Source organism: Amphiura filiformis, chromosome 19, assembly GCF_039555335.1.
Source record: "Amphiura filiformis chromosome 19, Afil_fr2py, whole genome shotgun sequence".
NCBI lineage: Eukaryota > Metazoa > Echinodermata > Ophiuroidea > Amphilepidida > Amphiuridae > Amphiura > Amphiura filiformis.
In genome coordinates this window covers 11,719,865-11,743,600 of record NC_092646.1, presented here as the reverse complement: position 1 = coordinate 11,743,600, position 23,736 = coordinate 11,719,865, and the positions used below count along the sequence as shown (strand labels likewise).

The following is a 23,736-nucleotide window of genomic DNA, read 5'->3' as shown; positions in this document are numbered from 1 at the left end:
AATGCATGTGATTTGAAACTGCGACCAGCAAAATGCGCACCTACATGTAAGTCACTACCGAACTTGAGTTGAACCAAACTATATACAATCGGCACAAAAAGAAACTCGTCAGTTATATTCATCCTTGCTGTTCAATAACTTGATAATTTTGGATTATTCTGAAATATACATTTTGTTAATTGGACTTTGCTTTCTCATTTGACACCCTGTTCGTGAAAAACGAACAAAAATTGACCAAGATATGCACCTCCAAAGCCTCAAACCCCAAAATCAAAAGTTGCATTTTCAACAATTTTCAATGGGAACGCATCGTTGTATTGCACACAAGCACTACGGGCCAATCAATAAAGCACACAGTGTAACAGGCACAATTGAATCATTAAAATTGCAACTTTTCATTTTGGGGTTTGAGAGTTTGGAGGCGCATATCTTGGTCAATTTTTGCTCAATGTTCACGAACAGGGTGTCGAATGAGAAAGAAAAGTCCAATTAACAAAATGTATATTTCAGAATAATCCATAATTATCAAGTTATTGAACAGCAAGGATGAATATAACTGACGAGTTTCTTTTTGTGCCTGGTGTAGTACTCATTTATTGATGACAGCAGCTCGTACTGCATAAATATTTTCATGAATGTTATTTTTGCGATGACTCGGTCCTGCCTTTTACCTACAATACATTATTACATACATTCGCGAGTTGTAAATTTTGCGCTTGGCACTCCATTCGCGAAATTCGAGGTAATGAAACCCTCGCAAAAATCACCATTTATACAGTAGTTGATACTTTTTAATAACCTAATGAATGTTTTCAAAAACTATGATTTTATTTTTCAGACTAAGGACACAATTTCCTTGTCCTCTTGTCCAGAGTTTCCCCAAATATGGAAAGACTTCATCAGATACGTCCTGAAAGACGAGTATGACCGCCATCTCTTCCTCAACCTACTGGGATCACTTGTGATTAAGCTTTATGACAATCCTCAGAAAGCAAAGAAGTTGTTCTCGTTGGAGAGATTGTACCAGATGATAGTCAGTCATTCTAAGTTCTTACCAACCATGCTAACAGAGGAAAGCGAGGGAGAAGAGGCTGCTCTCAGTGTGAAACGTAAGGATAGTTCTGTTTGTTTGTGATGTCTTTGTGATGTTAAATGATACACCATTACATGTCCAGGGGTGGAAGCTGGAATTTTTTGAAAAAAAGAACAACTTTGAGTACTGTCACTAAAATCCAATTTAAAACACATATCCCAACTGTGAACAATAATGCATGAAATATTTTATAATAAAATGGCTAAATACCTTATGTAAAAAAAAACCAGCAACATACATAACCTAAACTTTTAGCACCAGAAATAACTCATTCTTATGTTTTATTGACTTATCTTTCTTGGTGATAACTGATATACAATGTGAATTTGTAACCACTGGTATATAGGACTAATTGGCTTTAAGCCTGCTTATAAGAAGCCTGACCACTAGCCATGCTTCGAAAAATCGGTCCATTGTGTTTTGATTATGTAATGCATAAAAATATTTCTTTCAGTTGATTGGTGGATACTACATCACATGACATGAAATATATTTCCCCAATATTTCACAGCAGGGAAAATTAAAAAGGTGGCTATTGCCCTGTGGAGATGTCACCACAGGGCATTTGTTATTTTTATAGCAACTTTTGTCCCAACATGGGCGATATTGCGACCTGGTCATGTTGGTCATGTAGGTGACACTGCTTCCACTCATTGGCAGATATCACTTGGCTTGTGGTTTATTAGCGTGGTTTACAGTGTGGGAATATTTGTATACATTATATGAAACTAAATATTGAAAATAAAAATTCCCCCTCCCCTCTTAGTTACTCTGGCCTACAGTAGGCCTATAGAACACTTGGCATGTGACAGCATTGCCCGGCAGTATGCGAGCAAATTATGGCAATTTCCATTGTTCTTTGCCCTGCAATGTGCGTACGCATTGTAGTTTGCTCAGGTCATGTGCATTTTAAATCACCCATCACATTTCATATAGCTATTAAACAGTGTAGTGGTTTGTTAAAGCATATCGATAGACCAGTCCCTCACCTTTGTTGATAAACAATGATGTCAAGTGGCCTATACACTCTCCAGTTCACCTCAGGGAAAAAGTTTGCATCATTTCCCTCATGATCAGACAATATCTGTATCTTTTCAGGGTCACAAAGCTTTCAGTGAAAAAGGGGCATTTCACTTGAATGGCTCTTTTATTCTTCTGTATATGAACAACTCTTTTTAGAGCCACCAACCTTTTAGTGGACAAGGGGCAGTCTGATTGAATGGCTCTTTTCAGAGCCACCAAATCTCCAGTATGAAAGAGGCACCTACTATTTTTCAGAGCCACCATTTTCAGTACTATATCATTGGGCAAGAGGAAGCCTATAATGATACTTGGTTAGGGGAAGTCTACATGCAGAATTCCCAATAGTTTTGTTCTGAATAAGTCAGGGCATATCCTGACAGAAGCTTGACAGTTATTATATACTTGTCTGAGGGGTATACCCGTAAAAACCCTCAATTTGTATACTGTATGTTACCTTTAGCTGGTGGAAGCTAGACAGCTTTATGCTTGTCCTATTAAAACCCTCAATCTGTATCGTTATGTTATCTTTAGTCACATCTTGAATTCTGTGATCAATTTCAGCATGCTTGTCACGTCTGTTGCTAATCATTGCCGAGTTGGAGCCGTCCTGTTGCCAGACGGCACATTTTGCTGTATTCTTGGGTGCATATTCTGCTTCTTTGAGTGACTGTGACCGGCGCCTGCTGGCCTTGATGAATGTCTATGAGAAAAACAATGCAGTCATGTGGGATTACAGGTATAATCGTTTAACCAAGAAATAAATAAATATTTATCTGCTAATATTTTTAGTAACTAAGGCAATAGAAACAAATTAGTTTGATCTTTTGATCAACCATCAATGCTTGGACGATCCTTTTTATTTATGAAATCAATTAAATGACTATTGTTAATTGTGATAACATATGAATCTTTGCCTGTATTGATACTGACCAATATAAATTTAGCATTAAGTTTGATTAATTAGTTGTTAGTTTATTAATAACAAGCATCAAAGCAGCATCGAAGGTCGAAGAAAAGATCGAACAAATATGTTTCTGGTGCCTAACTGTTACAATCCTCAGGCAGTAATGACTGTCTGACTGTTTTCTTCACACTTGGATGATTTTGGTGTTTCTAAAAGACCGTAGTAAATTCTTGGAAGATCCCGGCCCCGTCTCTGTTTAGCTTGCCTCTGATGCTTGACATAAAGTAAATATTATTTGTTTTAAATTTTATTTTGAAACAACAGTCTGCCAACATAAGAATTGAACTTTTTTAATAAAAATATTTAAACTTCTCAAGGAAAGCTTAAAACAGTTTTTACATTCTTTTATCCCCCCTCTTTTTACCACTGTTATTTTTCTCCCTCTTCCTCTGTTTTCCTCATTTTGTTTTTGTGCTGGTTGGGAAAGTCACCCACAAAAGCCATGTCTTTGACACTGAACAAACTGTTACAAATATTTGTGTAGAACCAAGATAAATGCATGTTGTCTGTACTGTTTTCTCCATAAAATGAATGGTAAAAGAACAATCTGTGTGCGAATCTGGTAAAAAAACTCTAGATGTAGCAGAACATTTGTGTAACTGCTTTGTTGGAAACAAGTGCTTATCAAAATTTAAAACATTTCTTGAAATGATCTGCCAGTATGATGGGTGTTGATTATTGTTTGATCAAGGAATAACCTTTTTTACACACCTACTGTAAAAATATTAGTCATATTTGTGCTTTGCTGATTTTGAACTAGGTCGCTAGACTTCTCCGTAGTCCACTTGCCCATTTTGTATACTTTGGCTATTACATTTAAGCATAAAACTCTGATTTGTATTAATTGTGTGCAATTGATAGAATTTCACATCTGATCTTTTCAGTCACCGTACTCCCTCTGTTTACTAGCTTCCCAAGTGGACTACTTACTTTGACTTGTAACTAAAATTGGCCATGATGTAATGCATCTTTAAATGGATCTGGCTTGTGATTGGTCGCCCAGATCTCATTATGGTTTAAATCCTCCGAGCACATACCATTACCATTGATGACTACATCGTACACAACTAAGCGGCGCTTTGTGTACTAGGTGCATGAGCGCGTCTTGTACGTACAGGTTTTGTGCTTTGCGGTTAAATTGGATTGATAAACAAGTATGATTGACAGTGTGTGTTAAGGACTAAGTCCCCGGTCAAAGTCCTGTTAAAAAGGCAATGGACATAGTCGATTTTTAACTCGGGCTTTTGCGATAAATAACCTGATAGATTCTAAAATCAGAATTGTTCAGTTTTGAAGTGCCATTATAATTATGCCATTATAATATGTTGCATTAAATAATATAAGCCTACGTGTAGTTTACTGTTACTGTCACTAATATAATTATAATAAACCTTTTCATAACCATTTATTAGTATTTTGATGTCATAGATATAAGTATTATTTCGAGTTCAACTGAATGCGTTCCTCATGATTAATAACATATGTTTATTTATCAAAAATCGACTATGGCATAGTCTAATATGTCGCTTGAATTGTTTTTAATTTCAAGATTTTGAGTTTTACATTTAATATACCTATACATTAAAGAGTGTATTCATGTGTTTTTATTTTTGTGACAGCAGCATTGGGCCGTTCCATTTAAAATCCACACTAAAATATCTTCACAGGGGGAGTATAAATTTCTAATGGAATAAGCGCATTAATCAACTTTTTTTTTGAAACTCACCCTCCTTCTGTGGAAGATTGAATCTTTCTCAGAGGGTGTATAAAATTCAAATGGAACTGCCTAATGTACTAATTCTATTTGAAATTCATACTCCCCCTGTGGAAGATATTTCCAAAATCTTACACAGGGGTAGTGTGGATTTTAAATGGAAGAGCCCATTGAGCTAGAAAAGAATGAACAAATTCTCACTTTTTCATTGTTATTAAAACTTGTAATTGTCCATCAGGCCATACATGTGGGGACCAGTTGCTATTACCCAACATGCATCACGTAAAGCTCTGGGTCAGAACCTGTGGCAGCAGCCTACTATGAGGGAGGTGTTGGAGTTGTTGGATCCTGTGAGGCTTCATAAGTCTGCTCTCAATTTCCCACTGGACAAGAATCTGATGGAGGTATGCAGGGACATGTTGCTATTTACCTGGAAACAGTGCAAGGGGGCATGGGAGGGCATGTGCCCTGGGTGTCCTCTTAGTGGGGCAACGAATCGATCAATTCAGTGCCCGCTAGATTGATTCGGCACCCCTTCCATGTGGTAAAAATCTTAACTGTTTGGGTGCTTCACACCCATATCAACCTGAATAGTCATTTCAAAGACTGTTTTATGACCAAAATTCAACTTGATTATAACCAAATTAGTGGTATTTGTAGTTCTATTTGTGTAGGTCTGTGCACGCTGTGCAGCCACTTGTTTCAGGAATAGTGAGGCACCATTCTGTATCCTTGTCCTTGAGCTCCACAACCCCCTAGCTACCCCACTGCCTGGGAAGCAAAGGAGAACAGTGCCAGTGAATCGATTACTGTATTATGACCAAAATTCAACTTGATTAAAATTAGTGGTATTTGTGTAAGTATGTGCACGCTCTGTGGGCACTTGTTTCAGGAATTCTGTATCCTTGTCCCAGAGCTCCACAACCCCCTAGCTACCCCACTGCCTGGGAAGCAAAGGAGAACAGTGCCAGTGAATCGATTACTGTTTTATGACCAAAATTCAACTTGATTAAAATTAGTGGTATTTGTGTAAGTATGTGCACGCTCTGTGGGCACTTGTTTCAGGAATTCTGTATCCTTGTCCCAGAGCTCCACAACCCCCTAGCTACCCCACTGCCTGGGAAGCAAAGGAGAACAGTGCCAGTGAATCGATTACTGTTTTATGACCAAAATTCAACTTGATTAAAATTAGTGGTATTTGTGTAAGTATGTGCACGCTCTGTGGGCACTTGTTTCAGGAATTCTGTATCCTTGTCCCAGAGCTCCACAACCCCCTAGCTACACCACTGCCTGTAAAGCAACGGAGAACAGTGCCAGTGAATCGATTACTGTATTATGACCAAAATTCAACTTGAATATAGGCAAATTAGTGGTATTTGTGTAAGTCTGTGCACGCTCTGTGGGCACTTGTTTCAGGAATTGTGTGGCACCATTCTGTATCCTTGTCGCTGGGCGCCACAACCTCTAGCTATGCCTTTGTCTGGGAACCAAAGGAGAACAGTGCCAATGCATTGATTGGTTAGCCTAGGTTAAATAAGAATTTAAAATAAATAAATTATCACAGAGATGCCTCGAATTAACAGTTTTTATTTAAATGGTGTTAGTAACAATTTCATTTATTTTCATTTATTTTCAGTATGTTTTGAACTTTTTAGCCCAAAGTCACATGTTTATTTAGGTTTTCTCACCAGTTTTAGTTTTTGAACTGAGTTGCATCTCTGTTCCAGTAATATCAGGTTTTATAGATAAGGCGCGTGAAAGTTGATTCCGAGTTTATCGTCCCCCGCCCGCGTCACTTTTTGGACACCAAAAACACCCGCGTCAAATTTTCAAAAATGCCAAAATAATTCATTATTTTCAAAGTATCAGGGTTTTCACCAGTTTTAGCAATTGGAAACATATATTTTTGTTTGTAAAACATATAAATTTATAACTCGGAACCAAAACCAGGCTCTTTTCTAACTTTTCTAGTCCCTACCCATATAAAAACATGTTTATAAATAACATGTATGAGTGTGGCTTTAAATCAACATGCACTTTAGGTCAATAATGAAATCTGATGAAATAATGAAAAATGAAAAATGAAAAAGTCACCTCACCAACCTGGGAAAAAAAGGGACGATAAACTCGGAATTGACTTTCATGGGCCTAAAAATGAGATAAAATTTCAGTAAAGTAATCCCAGCTACTGTTCGTATATAATTTGTGGACATAGTGGTATATCTGCCCATGTTGAGCTACATTTATATAGATGAGTTGACCTCTGATGTCAATGCCTGGCAGTATGTGCACGCATCATCACAATTTCCATTGTTTTTGTTCAGGACTTATTTTGTTCAGGGCTAGTGTTTTTAAATCTCCTGTCACATCACAATAAGGCTATTGAACAGTGTAGTGGTTGCATGGGGTTCACTCAAGCATATCGACATATACCAGTCCCTTGTCTTTGAGGACATCGATAGGTTGCTTGCTCATATTTATTTATTTATTTATCTTATTTATTTATTTATCTTTCTTTATTCTGGATAGCTCTTTCAATACATATGTACTGGTCTCCCAAGAGGTCCAGATAACTGTTACATACAAAATGTTAACAAAATAAGTATACAAAATTACAAATAATAAATATAACAAATTGAAAAACAATCATGCGATTATGAATCTTACTTAAACAATCAGTGGCGTAACTAGGGGGGCAGGGGGGCAACATGCCCGGGCGCTACCGTTAGGGAGGCGCCAAATTGACCAATTCAGCCAGGGCCAGCATCGATTCTGCGCCCCTCCAAGTGACGAAAGTCAAAATTCTAGTAACCAAAATTAATTAGTGGTAGTTATTTGTCCAAAATTTCGCGCGCTCCGCGTGCAATTCTTTCAAGAATTAACTGAAATTCTGGGGGTGGTAGGGCGCCAATTTTGTTTCTTGCCCCGGGCGCTACCGACCCTAGTTACGCCACTGTAAACAATAGACTCAAAGAGTCATAATCTAAACGCACACCAACTGGAAGGTTATTCCATAACTTAGTTCCTCTATAGTGAAAGCTACGTTTACCCAGATACACAATGTCTGGATGCAAACAACTTATAAAAAATACACTTAAACTGAATAAGAATGAGAATAAAAGATAAGATTTTTTCTTTTGTCATTTGCCTAGATCTAGTATTGTGTCATAATGGATGGGCTGGCCAATATTTTTGTCATAGTTTAAAATATGGGCCAGTTCAATTTATTCAAGTTATTGTACTTTTCATGTGGATTTATATTTTGTCCTCTTACAGTATGGTGATGATGATGATACCTGGTATGTGAGGGAGATGGCAAAATGTTACGATCCAAGCTTTTTACTTCCACTCTTTAGTCATTTGTTGACTCCAGGTAAGCTTAACCCCCTGAGCACTACCTGCCGATCTAACATTGCCACTGATTTGTTAATTACATGATATCTGTACTTTAATCACCAATCAGAATGGAGCTTTGCAAATAATTCACCCAATTTTTTTTGTGTGGTAAAATTATTCTAACAATGTTGCTGGTTGGTCCAATTGATAATGGAAACTTTTTTTTTTGGCAAATCGGCAGGTAGTTCTCATGGGGTTAACAAAACTTTTGTATAAACATTGTCACCATAAAAATTAATCATTGTGAGCTTTGATGAGTAGCTGGAATACCATGTTTCAACTAGAATTGGGAGATACTAGCTTTAGGGTAGCGAAAACCAATGCAGATACCTAAAAGTATTACTGATACTTTCCAATACCAATGCCATAAAAACAATCATTGTGAGCTATCATGTGTAGCTGGAATACGGTGTTTCAACTAGAGTTGGGCAATACTAGCTTTAGGGTAGTGATAACCAATATCAATACCCAAAAGTATCACTGATACTTTCCAATACCAATGCCATAAAAACAATCATTGTGATGAGCTACCATGAGTAGCTAGAGCACTAGCTAGGTTGGGTGATACTAGCTTTAGGGTAGCGATAACCAATGCCGATACCTAAAAGTATCACTGATACTTTCCAATACCAATGCCATAAAAACAATCATTGTGAGCTATCATGAATAGCTGGAATACCATGCTTCAATTAGAGTTGGGTGATACTAGCTTTAGGGTAGATGCGTGCTGCCGCATATCTTGTATTAGCTGCCTATCATCAACACAATACATGCGCAGTGTAGACGAGTGATGTAATTAGTCTAGTGACTTTTACCTTTTAATATGTCTTTTGTAGAAGCTGTAGTGGACTGCAAGAAGTTTGCTGAATGTCATGCTTTGGAGTACACCATTGCAGCCCTAGGAAGTCACAATGCACAGATGCGTACTGCCGCTTATCATGTATTAGCTGCCTATCATCAACACCTTATGGGAGCTAGGCTTATGGGGAAACGGGAGGTGAGTCATACCTAATATTTGAGTTGTTTCATTGGTTGATTACCATTGAGTATTTGTATTTTCAAACAATATTATGTGATGGTTGTTGCCTGTCAATGACACTTGTTCCGCGCAGTAGGTTATAACTCTGTGCAGCAAACACAGCACATTGTATGCATGACATGCATATACATGGCGCAGTAACTTACGGGGGTACTACACCCCTGGCCAATTTTGTGCCTATTTTTGCATTTTTCTCAAAAATTATAGTGCATTGGTGACAAGTAAGATATGTATATTATAGGGGCAAAGACTACAACTACTGCACCGGAAGTTTTATTTCAACACAGACAACAGTTGTGGAGTTACATGCAAAAATGAGGGAAAACCAATATTTGATCAATAAATCATAACTACTTGCCTTTATTTGCTGAATTTTCAGTGCAGTAGTTGCAGTCCTTGCCCCTATAATATACATATCTTACTTGTCACCAATGCACTATTTTGAGAAAAATGCAAAAATCGGCACAAAATTGGCCAGGGGTGTAGTGCCCCCTTAATGCTCTAGCTCTTACTCAATAGGAAGATGATATGAAGTGATAGTAATAATGTAGGAGGATATTGTTGCAAATTCATAATGATGTTATCGATTTTGTAATATCTAGATTTATACCCAACCATTGCAGACAGCTTTCAAATTAAGAACAAAAAAAAACAAGTTTGTGTGAAGGATTACCTGAATGGGTGACTTCTTTTGAAATTTACACCCCCTGTGTGGGATATTAAGGTTATGTCTTCCATAGGGGAAGTATGGATTTCAACTAGAATAGCCCATTGGTGGAATCTTGATACATATTTATTTTAATTCACTCCAGATTTCTCATGTATTCATGCATGTGTGTTCACTTTGTTTTCTAAAAGCTGATGTACATAATAGAATGCCTGCGCAACTCGATTACGGAACCAAACTGCAGACTTCCCAACATTGTGGCGCTGTTCGTTGGTCGCCTGGCTAACGTGATGATGAGTCCAGCCCATCATATCTATCCGGTTTTGGTTCAGTTTCTAACCATCAAGCCCAAGATACAGATGACGGCTGTGCCAATGTTCTACAGACTGTTTTATAGCGCAAATCTACAGGTAAGATGTTAGGCCATTCCAGGTAGGGTAGGATTGGACTGTAAATAACAGACCAGGTAATACCGGTGTTTACCGGGAAATATCAGGTATTCAGTTTCTAACCATCAAGCCCAAGATACAGATGACGGCCATGCCAATGTTCTACAGACTGTTTTATAGCGCAAATCTACAGGTAAATGTTGGGCCATTCACTTATTATCCAGGTAGGGTAGGATTGGACTGTAAATAATAGACCGGGTAATACCGGTGTTTACCGGGAAATATCAGGTATTCAGTTTCTAACCATCAAGCCCAAGATACAGATGACGGCCATGCCAATGTTCTACAGACTGTTTTATAGCGCAAATCTACAGGTAAATGTTGGGCCATTCACTTATTATCCAGGTAGGGTAGGATTGGAGTCTAAAAGACACACGGGGTAATACCGGTGTTTACCGGGAAATATCAGGTATTCAGTTTCTAACCATCCAGGCCCAAGATACAGATGACGGCTGTGCCAATGTTCTACAGACTGTTTTATAGTGCAAATCTACAGGTAAATGTTGGGCCATTCACTTATTATCCAGGTAGGGTAGGATTGGACTGTAAATAATAGACCGGTTAATACCGGTGTTTACTGGGAAATTTCAGGTTTTCAGTTTCTAACCATCAAGCCCAAGATACAGATAACAGCTGTGCCAATGTTCTGATTGTTTTATAACACAAATCTACTGGAAAATGTTGGTACCATTCACTTAGGTCAAAAAAAAAAAAAAGGTTTGTCTCAAAGCTCACAAGAAATTTAAAAAGAAATGCGAAATGCGATTTTTTTTTTTTATTATTATTCCCGACTTTTTTCATGGTATTTTGAGAAAAAAGTCTGATTTTCACCGATTTATTCTGGAAAAACTATAAAAAAAAATTTTGAAATAAAAAAATTTCCGCATTTGTTTTTTGTCAAATCGTGGGATTTTACAAACGCTGCAGCATAAGCTTTGAGACGAACCTTTTTTTTTTTTTTTGGCCTTATTATCCAGGTAGGGCAGGATTGGACTGTAAATAACAGACCAGGTAATATCGGTTTTTACCGGGAAATATCAGGTTTTCAGCTTCCAACCATCAAGCCAAAGCAAATTGCAAAATCACTTGTAAATATTATGCCTGGAAAATGGTAAACTTTACTTGGTTAAAATGGAGACCTGCAGCATGCATGGATGAACAACATTATTGTATGAGTTATTATAAACCAAAGAAGTGAAACATAAGCACTTGAAAACAAAAGTTTTTAAAGAAATTAACTTCAATGTAATGTAATTTAATGATTTCTTTTTAGCATGGCAAAGAGAGAGACTGGCTTCTGCAGCTTCTACAAGATGGCTTCCGAGATGCAGAAGACTTCCAGGTGTATGACAAGACAGGCATCTTCAAGACTCTGTTGGCATTCCAGCTCTCAGTACTCTGTGCTGAACCTTTGAATGTAAGTCAGTTGTGTTGTTATATGTCATCGTTGGGCAGGAAAAACCTATGTGTCACTGGCCCCTGAACATGATTAAAGCAAAACTTCCTATGTAATCTCTTGACAGTTTTGTTTTAAACATATTCAGGGGCCACAGGTACATACAAGGTTTTTCCTGCCCAATAACGATGCATTTTGTAGAAAGTGGTATGCCGGGTGTTTGATTAGGCCATAAAAAATGCTTGTCTCTGGTCACAAGCATGCATTCATAAAATTGTGAAGAAAAAAACTTATTTTTTTGCTCTTTTTGTTTTTGGTGTTCGTCAGGTTTTCGTTTAAAGAAAATATCCAGCAAAATCATCAATTCCATTCCTGGGAGACCAGAAACAAACATCTTTTTTTGGCCTAAATCGATAAAAACTACTGCCAGACAAGTGATATTACACAGATAGTCATTTTGCTGTGTAAGTTCAAAAACAGTGTTTAAAGTGCTTTACAACTATAAAAATAGATGAAAATTATATCGTAAGTGCAAACTTCTTGTGACGCATCAGGAATTTGGGAATGTAGTATGTTTTTGCATTAATCACCATACCAGTACGATATTTTGATTTTCAATTTATATGTCTATTAATTGTGTTTGGTATTGGAACAAATAAGAGTTGAAATTGGCTATTCAAGTTGAATTCCATACACCCCCTATGGAAGACATGACCTTAATCTCCTGCACAGGGGGTGTAGATTTCAAATGAAGTCATCCATTCATGCGGGCCTTCATGTAACCAGATTTGAAATTCACACTCGTGTGTTGAAGCTCAAGGTCATGTTTTCCATACAGGGTGTATGGATTTCAAGTGGAATAGCCCAATAGTGTTATTGATGATATGTTAATGAACCAACCTTCTTTGTTGTGCTTACATATAGAACCAGATATTTGACTTGCTAGGGAAAGCATGTGCAATACCGGAGGCTGCGTATCAGCTTGTTAGACAGCATAGCTTACTCACATGGATAGATGCCCATATCAATACTGATAGGTAGGTCAAAGTTCATGCATTGGTTTTGGGAAGGTTAAAAAGTTCAAACCAATGTGGGGTATTTAATGCAACGCTTAATTTAGCTAAGCACACATGTGCAAAGATGAGGTGTTATATTGGGCTATTCCAGTTGAAATCCATTCACCCGTACCCCTATGGATGTCATGACCTTAATCTCCCACACACACGGTGTAGATTTCAAATGGAGTCACCCATTCAGATAACCCCATTTGAAATTCACACACCCTGTGTGGAAGATTAAGGACATGTCTTCCATATGGGGTGTATGGATTTCAACTGGAATGGCCCATTATAGGAAGTATATGTATGGCATACTTACCTTACCGTCTGTGGTAGGCTGACCCACTTACTGAAACAGGTAGAATCAACCAAATGATATGTATGTCATGGAAATGAGGTGAGAACAAATATTAGCATGTGGGAAACCAGAGAAGATATCTTACCCTTCCCAGAATCCTTTGCAACATGATACATCCCTTCATTTTATCTAATGACACTCACATATTACATTTGATCCAGCTTCCCTTTGTTTTCATTTTGATAGTAGACTGGTTCAACATGGGTGGATAGTCAAGATATGAACATATTTTGCAGGATTCTGGATGTGCTCTGTTCCTAGCTAAAGGTACATTTCGTCACTTGCATCCCATGTTACGCTAGTTAGCATATCAGTACAGAAAATTGAAATGGGAGACATGCATTATGGGAAGTGTAAGATATATTCAGATTCGAAAAATAACAGTCCCTACAGAATCTGTGGATCTGATATATCAAATGATTTACAAGAAATGTCTTTTTAACAAAGACCAATTGCTGTCTCAAAATCCCTCTCATACACCCCCCTTTCAACTAAATTGCAAGAATTGGATATGAATGAAATAACCCCATGATTAATACCAATTATCTCTCTTTTATTTTTTAGTGACACTGCCATCATAGAGTCTATTGTCACACTATTAGGCACTTTGACAATGTCAATATTCACTTCAGAGAGCCCCATTAGTGACATACTGCAGAGCAAAAAGACAAAAACAGTAACTAACCCGGAAACAGTTGCTACTAACGGAGAAGATGGGACTGATGTACAGGATACGGAGAAGGGTCATGGGCGAGGCAAGCTACCGCCTGGATCATGCCAGCTAGTCTTCAGCATCTGCATGAGGCTGCTAGATTGGTTCACAAAAATGTAAGTAATATGCATGACATGTAGTGTGTGTTGAATTTTAGAAAATGATACTATAAAGATACTTTGAAAAAAATGCTGTGTTATGTACCTTTCACCCTGTATAAGTTTGAGTGCTTAGGCCAAAAAAAAGGTTTGTCTCATGTCCCTGAGCAATTACAAATCCAATGCAGTATGCAGGTTTTTATTTTTTATTTGATCAATAAATCAGATGTTGGGGGGTTACCCCCTTGAAAAGTCACCGGTTTTGGCCCAGCATGTTTTGCCAATAGCAATGTGTCTTCCTTTTTTGAAAATAAAATAAAAATTGTGAAATAAAATTGTATTTTTGAACGTTTTCAACATCAGAAATCCAATTCGCGCAGGGGACATGAGACAAACCTCTTTTTTTTTTTTCTTCTTTTTTTTTGGCCTTAGTTGTGATTCTGACAGAAAAGACTAATTAGTGAACTCATCAATCTTGTCTGTAGTATGAAACTTCCTCATTTTATTCTTCTAATAATTCTATCTTCAGGGCCGTAGTGAAACCAGCTATTTTGCGTGTGTATCTAGAAACACTCAGTCGTGCTTGTCGGTACCAGAAGAACCTAACAACAGACCCAAAGTTGTCATCACATGCCCACCAACAAGGGATTCCTCTAAGAGCACACCATATTAGGCAACTGCTCTTTGTCCTGGCCAGGGTGCTAAGGAAAAAACAGCTTCTTGAAGATCTCACATCTGTTGCGAGGGATGCAAGCACGATGACCGAAGCGGGATCAAAAATGAAGGGTACTAATGGAGAAAATGATGGTGCATTGGACTACGTTTATCAACGAGGAGGTCATCTGTATGAGAGATGTCATCAGGCTACAGTGAGTATCGTCACCTGCTGGAGGCCGTTTTCAGATAGGACAGAGTATAGCCAGTGTAAGGATGGTAGTTACGAAGGGAATGGTTCTGCAAGAACTGAGGGGAAGAAAGCACATCAAGGAGCTTTGGATGTAACCAAGGAAGGGGGCAAGAGTCGGCAAGCAAATAGAGTCATTGATGAAAGCTGCCCTATGGAAATTGATCAAATCAAAGCAGGCAGTAAATTGAGAACTAGTGGAGAAGTAAGTTCTGGTGATCATATCAATGACAGAGCAATTGACACAAGAGCGAACTCTGAAGCAGACAAACATAAAACAGACAAATTGGTATCCAGCAACAATCAGTTTGTCATGCTGACAATAAAGTGGATTCTCACGACTCTGGGCGAGGTGACGATGACGGACGATGACAAGAAAGATTCTCTTCAATTTGTGAAAGAGATAGTGGATAACAATGCTACTATCCAGCAGCGTTTGATTGAGGCTGATGAAGAGATGAGCAGAGAGGTGGTTAGGATGCTTCTTGCATTATATACAAGCGGTAGATTTCACAGGTAGGATTTTTTTTTCATCATCACATCAGCTTGTAATATACACAAATTATTTGTTTTTTGTTACTGCGTGTGTCAAAGTCCCAACAAAAGAATACTTAAAGGCCTATTCAGTGATTTCTCATTTGGAAAATTGTAAAAATTATCATTATTCAGGTTTTGGCACCTATAACAGAAGGAAGGGTCTTGAGCTGTATGTTTTTTTTAAAATCCCAAGTTTTTAGAGGCCAGAGTTTTTGATCCAATCAGAATCTCTGTGATAAAAATCTTACTAGAATCGAAAGCTCAGGCCCCTAAAAGCTTTAGAATTGTACTAAACAGGCTATTTTTGTGGATAAGCAGTTTCCAACAGCTCAATATTTGACCCTGTTAATGCGTCTTGATCATGTATTTGTTTTGCTGCTCTACTCATGTACAAATACAGTATCTGCTTTGCTTAGTGCCAGCATATACTTTCTTTTACTTTGGGGCAGAATTATTTTAAATTTTAGTCTCCCAAATCAAAGTGTAGTATCTGCTATGTTATTTACATGTAGATACAACATTTTAACTTGTGAGCAGACTGATTTAAATACACCTGTCTCCAAGTAAGAAAGCAGTATCCATTTTATAACATGTTGGTAGATACAACATTTTGACTTTGTGAGCAGACTGATTCAAAAAACCTGTCTTTGTATATAGCAGGCCTCGAATTTTAATTTATTGGGGCACCCATTTTCAAGGATACTGGGCAAAGACAAAGAAGGGCACCATGGCCAACAAGTGATGAAGAATGCCTTGATCAGTTGACAAAGATCTGGGGCACCAAAGCCAAAACTGAAAAAGGGCAGGCAATGTCCTTGGTGGCCTCCCTGAAACTTGAGCCCTGGTATATACAGCATTTTTACTTGGTTTGGTATATTTGGGTACTTCCTCATAAGGTTACCAGTATGTGGTTATGTAGTTAGCAACCAGCAATGTAGTACATTACCAGATTTCTGTGGCCCCATGCATGCCACACAGACACTAAACTGAGAAAATCGGTTTGAAGTTTTTACACAGTGCATATGTGAGAAAAATAATACTGCCTTCTGTAGATAAAAAGTTTGGTTATCCAAGATGTTGATTTTTTTTTTAGCAAAGACAGATATAGTGTACTCTACGCGTCCATGACTATAACTCAAAAAGTGTAAAATTGTGGATATCAGGTTCATGCATGGGGGCACAGATTTTTATTGTGGCTGCCTACACAGGTACACCATTGACAAGGTTCTTACAGTGCAATACCAGGGGAGTAGCAGTGAAGTACCAGTACAGTACCACTGCTGGTGGATCCTGTTCAGTAGCAACATTGGTGATGGCGATGGTGAATGTGTACCTGAACAGGTGGCCGCGATATGAATCTTCAGTGAAGTGTAGATAGTACTAATTAACTGAAATTACAATAACAAAAGTAAGTTACTCTATATGTATTCATACACCCATTCACAGGTCCCTTAAAGTGAGTGAGAAGCACATAGTGAATCAGATTTTCCTGAAGTTAGTAAGTTGGATAGAACATGAACCAAACCTAGTATCATCCAGCGAACAGAAGAGGTCTGGTCTGGAACAGGCTGTGAAAACGGTTTACAAAGAACCTCTTAGGATGTGTAGAGAATTGGTGCATGAAGAAGATGGTGGCATAAGTAATTCAGGTATGGTGGTAGTTTGAAGAGTTTGAATTTATTGGTACAAAAATTGAGATTGCATGCAGGCCCATGAAACATAAAAATGTTTTTAAAATGTTATAAATATGTCATATAAGCGCGATTTGGTTTTGATCAAAATGTTTTAACATTTTAAATGCCTGGTTATTATAAAGGTCATGAAAACATTTTAAATGTTTTGTAATAAAAAAGCACTATAATTTTTTTTGAAATGTTATCATAATGATGTTATTGTAAAAATTTTTGGGCAAACATTTTTTCAAAATATTTTGTCAACACTAACATGTTTTGCATCAAGATTTTTGCATTAAATATTTTCATGAATGTTGTTAACATGTTATACCCTTTTTTCACTCGAAATTTAAAAGTTATTTTGTAAAACATTTGAAAAATTACACACTTACAGAAGTTATGGAAGAACAGAGCCCTTTCCATTGAAAAATGGAAAAGTATAGTCTCACTGTGTGTTGAGCACCCCCCCCCCCCCTCACAACAAGTTCATTCGGAGAAGTCTGGCCCAAATGAAATGGGCACTTTGGCCTGTTAGCATTGCATTTAGTTGTGGCTTTTTTTTTGTGAAAAAGTTTTTATGCATAATTCCCTGGAGATAATGGGTGTTGAGGGTGCTATTCGCTGGCGTAGTACATGTTATAATATGACCGTTGCTAGGTCAACTGGCTTACGCCTTCTTTGTTATGAACCACTGATCGAAATGATCACAACACAAAGCCTATGGCATATCATAATTCGGAATAGGTGTATGAGCCAAGGCTTGAACCAGCAACCAATGGATACTAACGTGCACTACGTCAGCGAATAACTGCCCCTGCTCACGCTTTCTTTGTTATGAACCAATGATCGAAATGATCACAATACAAAGTCTATGGCATATCATAATTCCGAGTCTCTGGAGATAATGATTAGATTAGCATGCATCATTCGATACTATGACCAATGAAAGACGCACCTACGTCCCTAATAAACTCAAGGTCAAACAATGTAAATGTTACAAACTAGGGTCTCATGTCTTGAATTGCACTCTAGAGCCATGACCCACCAGGAAAAGTTCTCTGTTAATATTATATAAAGTTTATATTTTATTTATATTTCCAGTTTCGTGCCAGCTGACATCCTTACTGATGCGAGAATTGTGGGCAGGATCGCCTGCACCCACTCACTTCTTGGATGCATGGGATCACTGTGTCAAAGGTCAAAGGCCTGATACCAATGTAGAGAAGAAGACAAAGAGACCAGCTGAAGGTGAAAATGTCAGATCGGGGAAGAAGAAAAGGAAGACTAGAAACCGCCGTTCCATAGAACGGGTACAAGCCGACTCTTGAATTTGACCCCTATAACCTGACCCCTGGGTCACGGATGGGGTCAACTGCTCGTGCATTGTGCTTAGGATGTCATAAGAAATATTCCGGGTGAATTTTAGCTTAATCGGAACTTATACATGGATTTTGATTTTTTTTAAATTTTTGATTGACCTTTTGACCCCTTAGTGACCTTTGACATCAATGAAAAAAAAACACCTTATGTACACCAACAAAATGCATTGTTCCATTTTTAATTAAAAAATTCTACTATGTTTAGTTGTTGAGATAAAAATTCTTGAAGTTATTTAGCTAAAAACAGGAAGTGACCCCTTAATGACCTTTGACCCCCAAAATAAAAATACCGTGCATACATCAGGTAACACTGATTCATGTATGATGGTTATATTACTCTGGTTTGTTTACATTTTGAGATAAAATTTTTTTGAACATTTTGGTTTTTGACCGGAAGTAACCCCTTAATGACCTTTGACCCCAAAACTGTAGGCATCCTAAAGACCCTGGCTAGTAGCAATGCATGTGTGCTAATGGCGACTTTCTGCTATGTAATTTGTAAAGACAGTGATTTGTTGAATATTTTTAGATTTTGACCGGAAATGACCCCTTAATGACCTTTGACCCCTTATCTGAGCACACCCTATAGACACCGACTAAAGTCGAGTCACATGATATAACCATGTCCTCATCGCATGAAATTTGTGGAAGGAGTAGCATTTTTTGTGAAATCACATTTTTGACCATTATAGCTAGGTCAAAGGTCACAGCAAGGTCAAAGTCAAATGGAAGGTTTGGCCTAGCCCAGTGATCTTTTGGGTTAAGTTTGGTTGAAATCTGTCAATCCCTTGCGGAGCTAGATGCAGTTGATTGGTTGCCAGAAGAAAGAAGAAACTAGATCTGGTTACAGATCTGGACCTAGCCGGGTCCGGAAATGCCAGTCTTAACTTAAAGTTTGACCTTTGACCGGCTATTATGGACATCTCACACCAATGGTGCATCACTGTAGCATGTAGGGGCTTTATCTGTGTTCCATATAGGCTGAGATACAGCTACTTTTCCGTAATTAAAAAAAATTGCAAATTTGACGTTTTGACCTCCTTAATGACCTTTGACCCCAATATAAAAAAACCCTCATATACACCAAGAAAATGCATTGTTACAGTTTAAATTAAAAAAATCTACTATGCTTAGTTATGGAGATAAAAATTCTTAAAGTTATTTAGCTTAAAACCGGAAATAACAAATAAAAAAAAAAAAAAAAAAAAAATAAAAATACCGTACATACATCGGGTAACACTAATGCATATATGAAGTTTATGTCACTCTGGTCTGGTTACGTTTTGAGATAAAAAAAAATGAAAATATTTGATGATTTTTGGTTTTTGACCGGAAGCGACCCCTTAATGACCTTTGACCCCAAAACTGTAGACACCCCAAAGACCCTGGTTAGTAACAATGCATGTGTGCTAATGACAACACTCTGCTATGTAATTTGTAACAACAGTGATTTTTGAATATTTTTAGCTTTCAGACCGGAAATGACCCCTTAATGACCTTTGACCCAAAATCGGAGAATAACTTTTGTGTACCTGTAATAGCCGATGCATATGTGTAAGTGACATCATCGTACTATGTAATTTGTGGCAGAAGAAGCATTTTGAAGATATTTGGTTTTATACGGAAATGAACCCTTCATGACCTTTGACCCCAAATTTGTGAATATCCTATAGACACTGGATATAGCTGATGCATATGTGCAAGTGACGTCATTGTAGGATGTAACATGTAGGAGAAGAAGCATTTTGAAATTTGTTGCCAGAAGAAAGAAGACGAAGAAAGATCCGATAGCATCACAAGACCTAGCCGGTGTCCCGGCTAGGTAAGAAAGAAAGAAACTAGAGTCAACAGGACGCTGAATACAAGCCGCAATTTGACCCTATAACTTGACCCCTGGGTTACGGATGGGGTCAACTGCTCTTACATTGTGCTTAGGATGTCATAAGAAATATTCCTGGTGAATTTCAGCTTAATCGAACTTAAACATGGATTTTGATTTTTTTAATTTTGATTGACCTTTTGACCCCTTAATGACCTTTGACCTCAATGAAAAAAAAAAAACCTATGTACACAGACAAAATGCATTGTTCCAATTTTAAAAAAAAATTCTACTATGTTTAGTTGTCGAGATAAAAATTCTTGAAGTTATTTAGTTAAAAACAGGAAGTGACCCCTTAATGACCTTTGACCCCCAAAATAAAAATACTATGCATACATCAGGTAACACTGATTCATGTATGATGGTTATATTACTCTGGTCTGTTTACATTTTGAGATAAAAAATTTTTGAACTTTTTGGTTTTTGACCGGAAGTAACCCCTTAATGACCTTTGACCCCAAAACTGTAGGCATCCTAAAGACCCTGGCTAGTAGCAATGCATGTGTGCTAATGGCGACTCTCTGCTATTTAATTTGTGAAGACAGTGATTTTTTGAATATTTTTAGCTTTCAGACCGGAAATGACCCCTTAATGACCTTTGACCTCAATTCTTTTTAGGAAGTTTTAAGCACTGCCACATGTTGATTCATATGCATGAGTCACATGATCATTGCATGAAATTTGTGGAAGGAGTAGCATTTTTGTGAAATCACATTTTGTACCATTATAGCTAGGTCAAAGGTCACAGCAAGGTCAAAGTGAAATGGAAGGTTCGGCCTAGTCCAGTGGTCATTTGGTTCAAGTATGGTTGAAATCTGTCGAAGCATAAGAGAGCTAGGGCGAAACGTGGCAAGTCACGCAAAATGTCACGAGTTGCCAGAAGAAAGAAGAAGAATTGAGAAGAGACAGAACAAGCCGACATCCGTCGTCGGCTTGTAAGAAGAATTGGAAGAAGACAGAACAAGCCGACGTTCCGTCGTCGGCTTGTAAAAACAAAAAAGACTCTTTGATAGTGAAGAAGTAAAACTTGAACAGAGGAAGGAGGACTAAATTAACCAATAACATAAAAAAAATGCACCAATCCCACAATGCACTGTGATAAAACAAGAAAAATATATCTGTCTCAAAATCTGCAAAGATTTTATAATCCAATGCATAGCACTGTGAAATCTTACACTACATGTAATGAAATATGTCTTTTAAAACATACTTTTAGTGATATGTTTTTTTTTAAATTTAGCAAAAAATGTACTGCCAAATATCTCAGACAAATGCGTGCCTCAGAACTAACCTATGCATGGCAAAAAGTCCTTTTCAGAGGGCTGAGCTTTCGGAACTATCGAGTGCCATCTTCAGAGCAACTAAATAAACATGATGATGCGCCTTATATACACTAGGGGAACTGTCCATCATTTTGACATCCCTCCTCTTGACACTTTATGTCAATCACTTTGACATGTCCTACTGACAGTTCCCCTAGTGTATATAAGGTGCATCATCATGTTTATTTAGTTGCTCTGAAGATGGCACTCACTAGAATTTCAAAAGCTCAGCCCTCTGGAAAGGACTTCTCTAGGGAAAGATTAAATTTTACTCATGTTTACCGACCTAGAGTACCAAGTAATTTCAAATTGTAACTTTTTTAAGTTGTTAATTGATTATGTAACATACCATGGGAGTGCAGTCAATCTGTTTCAAAAACAGGATCATTCCATTATTTTATGGGTGTTAATTAAACTACATGCTGTTTTGGGGCCAAAATGTACGTATTGATTTTTATTGAAAATTTTTGATAAGAATTCAGAGCATTTTATAAATATCATCAAATGATCAAATTTATGCCAAATTTTCAAGCTTTTGGTGATATTTTAGGGTCATTTTAGCCTCTAGAAAAAAATTCAGGCCGACTGACCCTACTGCCCGTAAAACAGGGTTTTTTTGGGTTTTTTGTCGCTGAACAAGTGTATACTACTTTTACATAATGACTCACTTGATTTACACCAGACAGAACTGGTGCTACCACCAAATCAGGAAGGACACTAAATTTCCCTTGGAAATCATTTCAGTTTTCATTTCAACTAAATTCTTACCTTTCTTTCCAGATTAACACAGCAACTGTTTCTGATTGGCCCCTCCAATTTGGAGGAAATTCCAAAATGTTTCATAGACTAACACAGAGCAGATATAATCTAATTATGAACTTGTCAAGGCTTCTAGGCAAACTGCAAACTAGTAATGGTGTACGTAGTTAGAATACTCTGTCTGCAGTACTATACACATTATGTTTTTTGTGGGTGTATTTGATTGAGGCAAGGGATCTGCATGCTGAGTATGTGAAGCCATCAAGCAAAATCAGTCGGAACTCGGAAATATTGATTTTGACTGAGATAAACATTGTAGCCAAACAAAGGAAAATTTCCTTTGGTTTCTTGTTTTGGAAACTCTTTAATTGCTCAAATCTTTGGAACTGGTTGTTCAATTTCAATGGGGTTTTCTGCAAAATGCAGCTTTGTAAATGCTTTTTACTATCCTATAAGAAACTGAAAATTTTTTAATTTTCAGTTTCTTATAGATTTTCAGTTTCTTGGAAATATTAAAATATTTCCAAGTTCCGACTGATTTTGCTTGATTGCATCACATATGTGCATACATTTAAAGAAGTAAGTGAGCGAGCTTGAGAAAGAAAAACAGCCTGGCATATTGAAGTTATTTAGCCTTGGTAAAAAGGCTAAAGAACTGCAATACATCATGGAAATATAAATGTGACCAGTAGCTTCCGTGACTCATTTCAAGTTCAATGTATTACACTGCAAAAATAAAATGCAAAATTACCAAATCTGGAAATATATGGTGTGAAGACTCCGACATGCCTTAATAGAGAAGAGGAAAGCTAAAGGGTTATCACTATTTAAAAAAAAAACCTGGGGGGGCTTTTTGGTGTAGGTGTAATAATTTTGTAAATTGAAAGAAAAGGGGAAAGGAGCCCATTTCCCACCAAAATTCACCCTAATCATGGGCAAACATAGTGTGAAATACCAAATTTGTGCAGGCTACATACGACACAGTCCCAATAAAGCCTTTTTTGGGAGCTTGAAGGCTTAACATGCACAGTCTCTTAATATAAAAAAAATGATGCAAACGGGAATTGCCCCAAAATTTTATTCCCCACCTCAATCCTAATGCGGCCTATACATGATCAATTTGATTGATCAATATCAAAGACCCTAGATACAAGAGTGGATACAAAATCTCTCATTGTGCACTGTACACACGAACATCAATAGTGACTTTATTGTCCAACCATCAATTATTTGTTATACATTATACATTTTAAGTCGCTGGTAACCAGTATTTAAAAAAAAGGTTGCAGCTTTAAATTGATGTGATGGGAATCAAT

General features: G+C 37.4%; 1 protein-coding gene across 1 annotated transcript in view; it reads left to right on the top strand.

Annotated features, from left to right (window-relative positions):
- The window catches only part of LOC140140918 (nucleolar pre-ribosomal-associated protein 1-like), a 53,109-nt gene extending 34,685 nt beyond the window's left edge, over positions 1–18,424 (top strand). Inside the window, exons 21-32 of the mRNA XM_072162674.1 lie at positions 839–1,109; positions 2,678–2,852; positions 5,033–5,198; positions 8,071–8,167; positions 9,027–9,187; positions 10,088–10,306; positions 11,619–11,762; positions 12,666–12,778; positions 13,722–13,985; positions 14,497–15,387; positions 16,855–17,057; positions 18,183–18,424. Of these exons, the coding sequence (XP_072018775.1) occupies positions 839–1,109; positions 2,678–2,852; positions 5,033–5,198; positions 8,071–8,167; positions 9,027–9,187; positions 10,088–10,306; positions 11,619–11,762; positions 12,666–12,778; positions 13,722–13,985; positions 14,497–15,387; positions 16,855–17,057; positions 18,183–18,409 (2,931 nt within the window). The 3' untranslated portion in view covers positions 18,410–18,424. The remainder of the gene's footprint in view (positions 1–838; positions 1,110–2,677; positions 2,853–5,032; positions 5,199–8,070; positions 8,168–9,026; positions 9,188–10,087; positions 10,307–11,618; positions 11,763–12,665; positions 12,779–13,721; positions 13,986–14,496; positions 15,388–16,854; positions 17,058–18,182) is intronic.
- Positions 18,425–23,736: the final 5,312 nt, after the last annotated feature.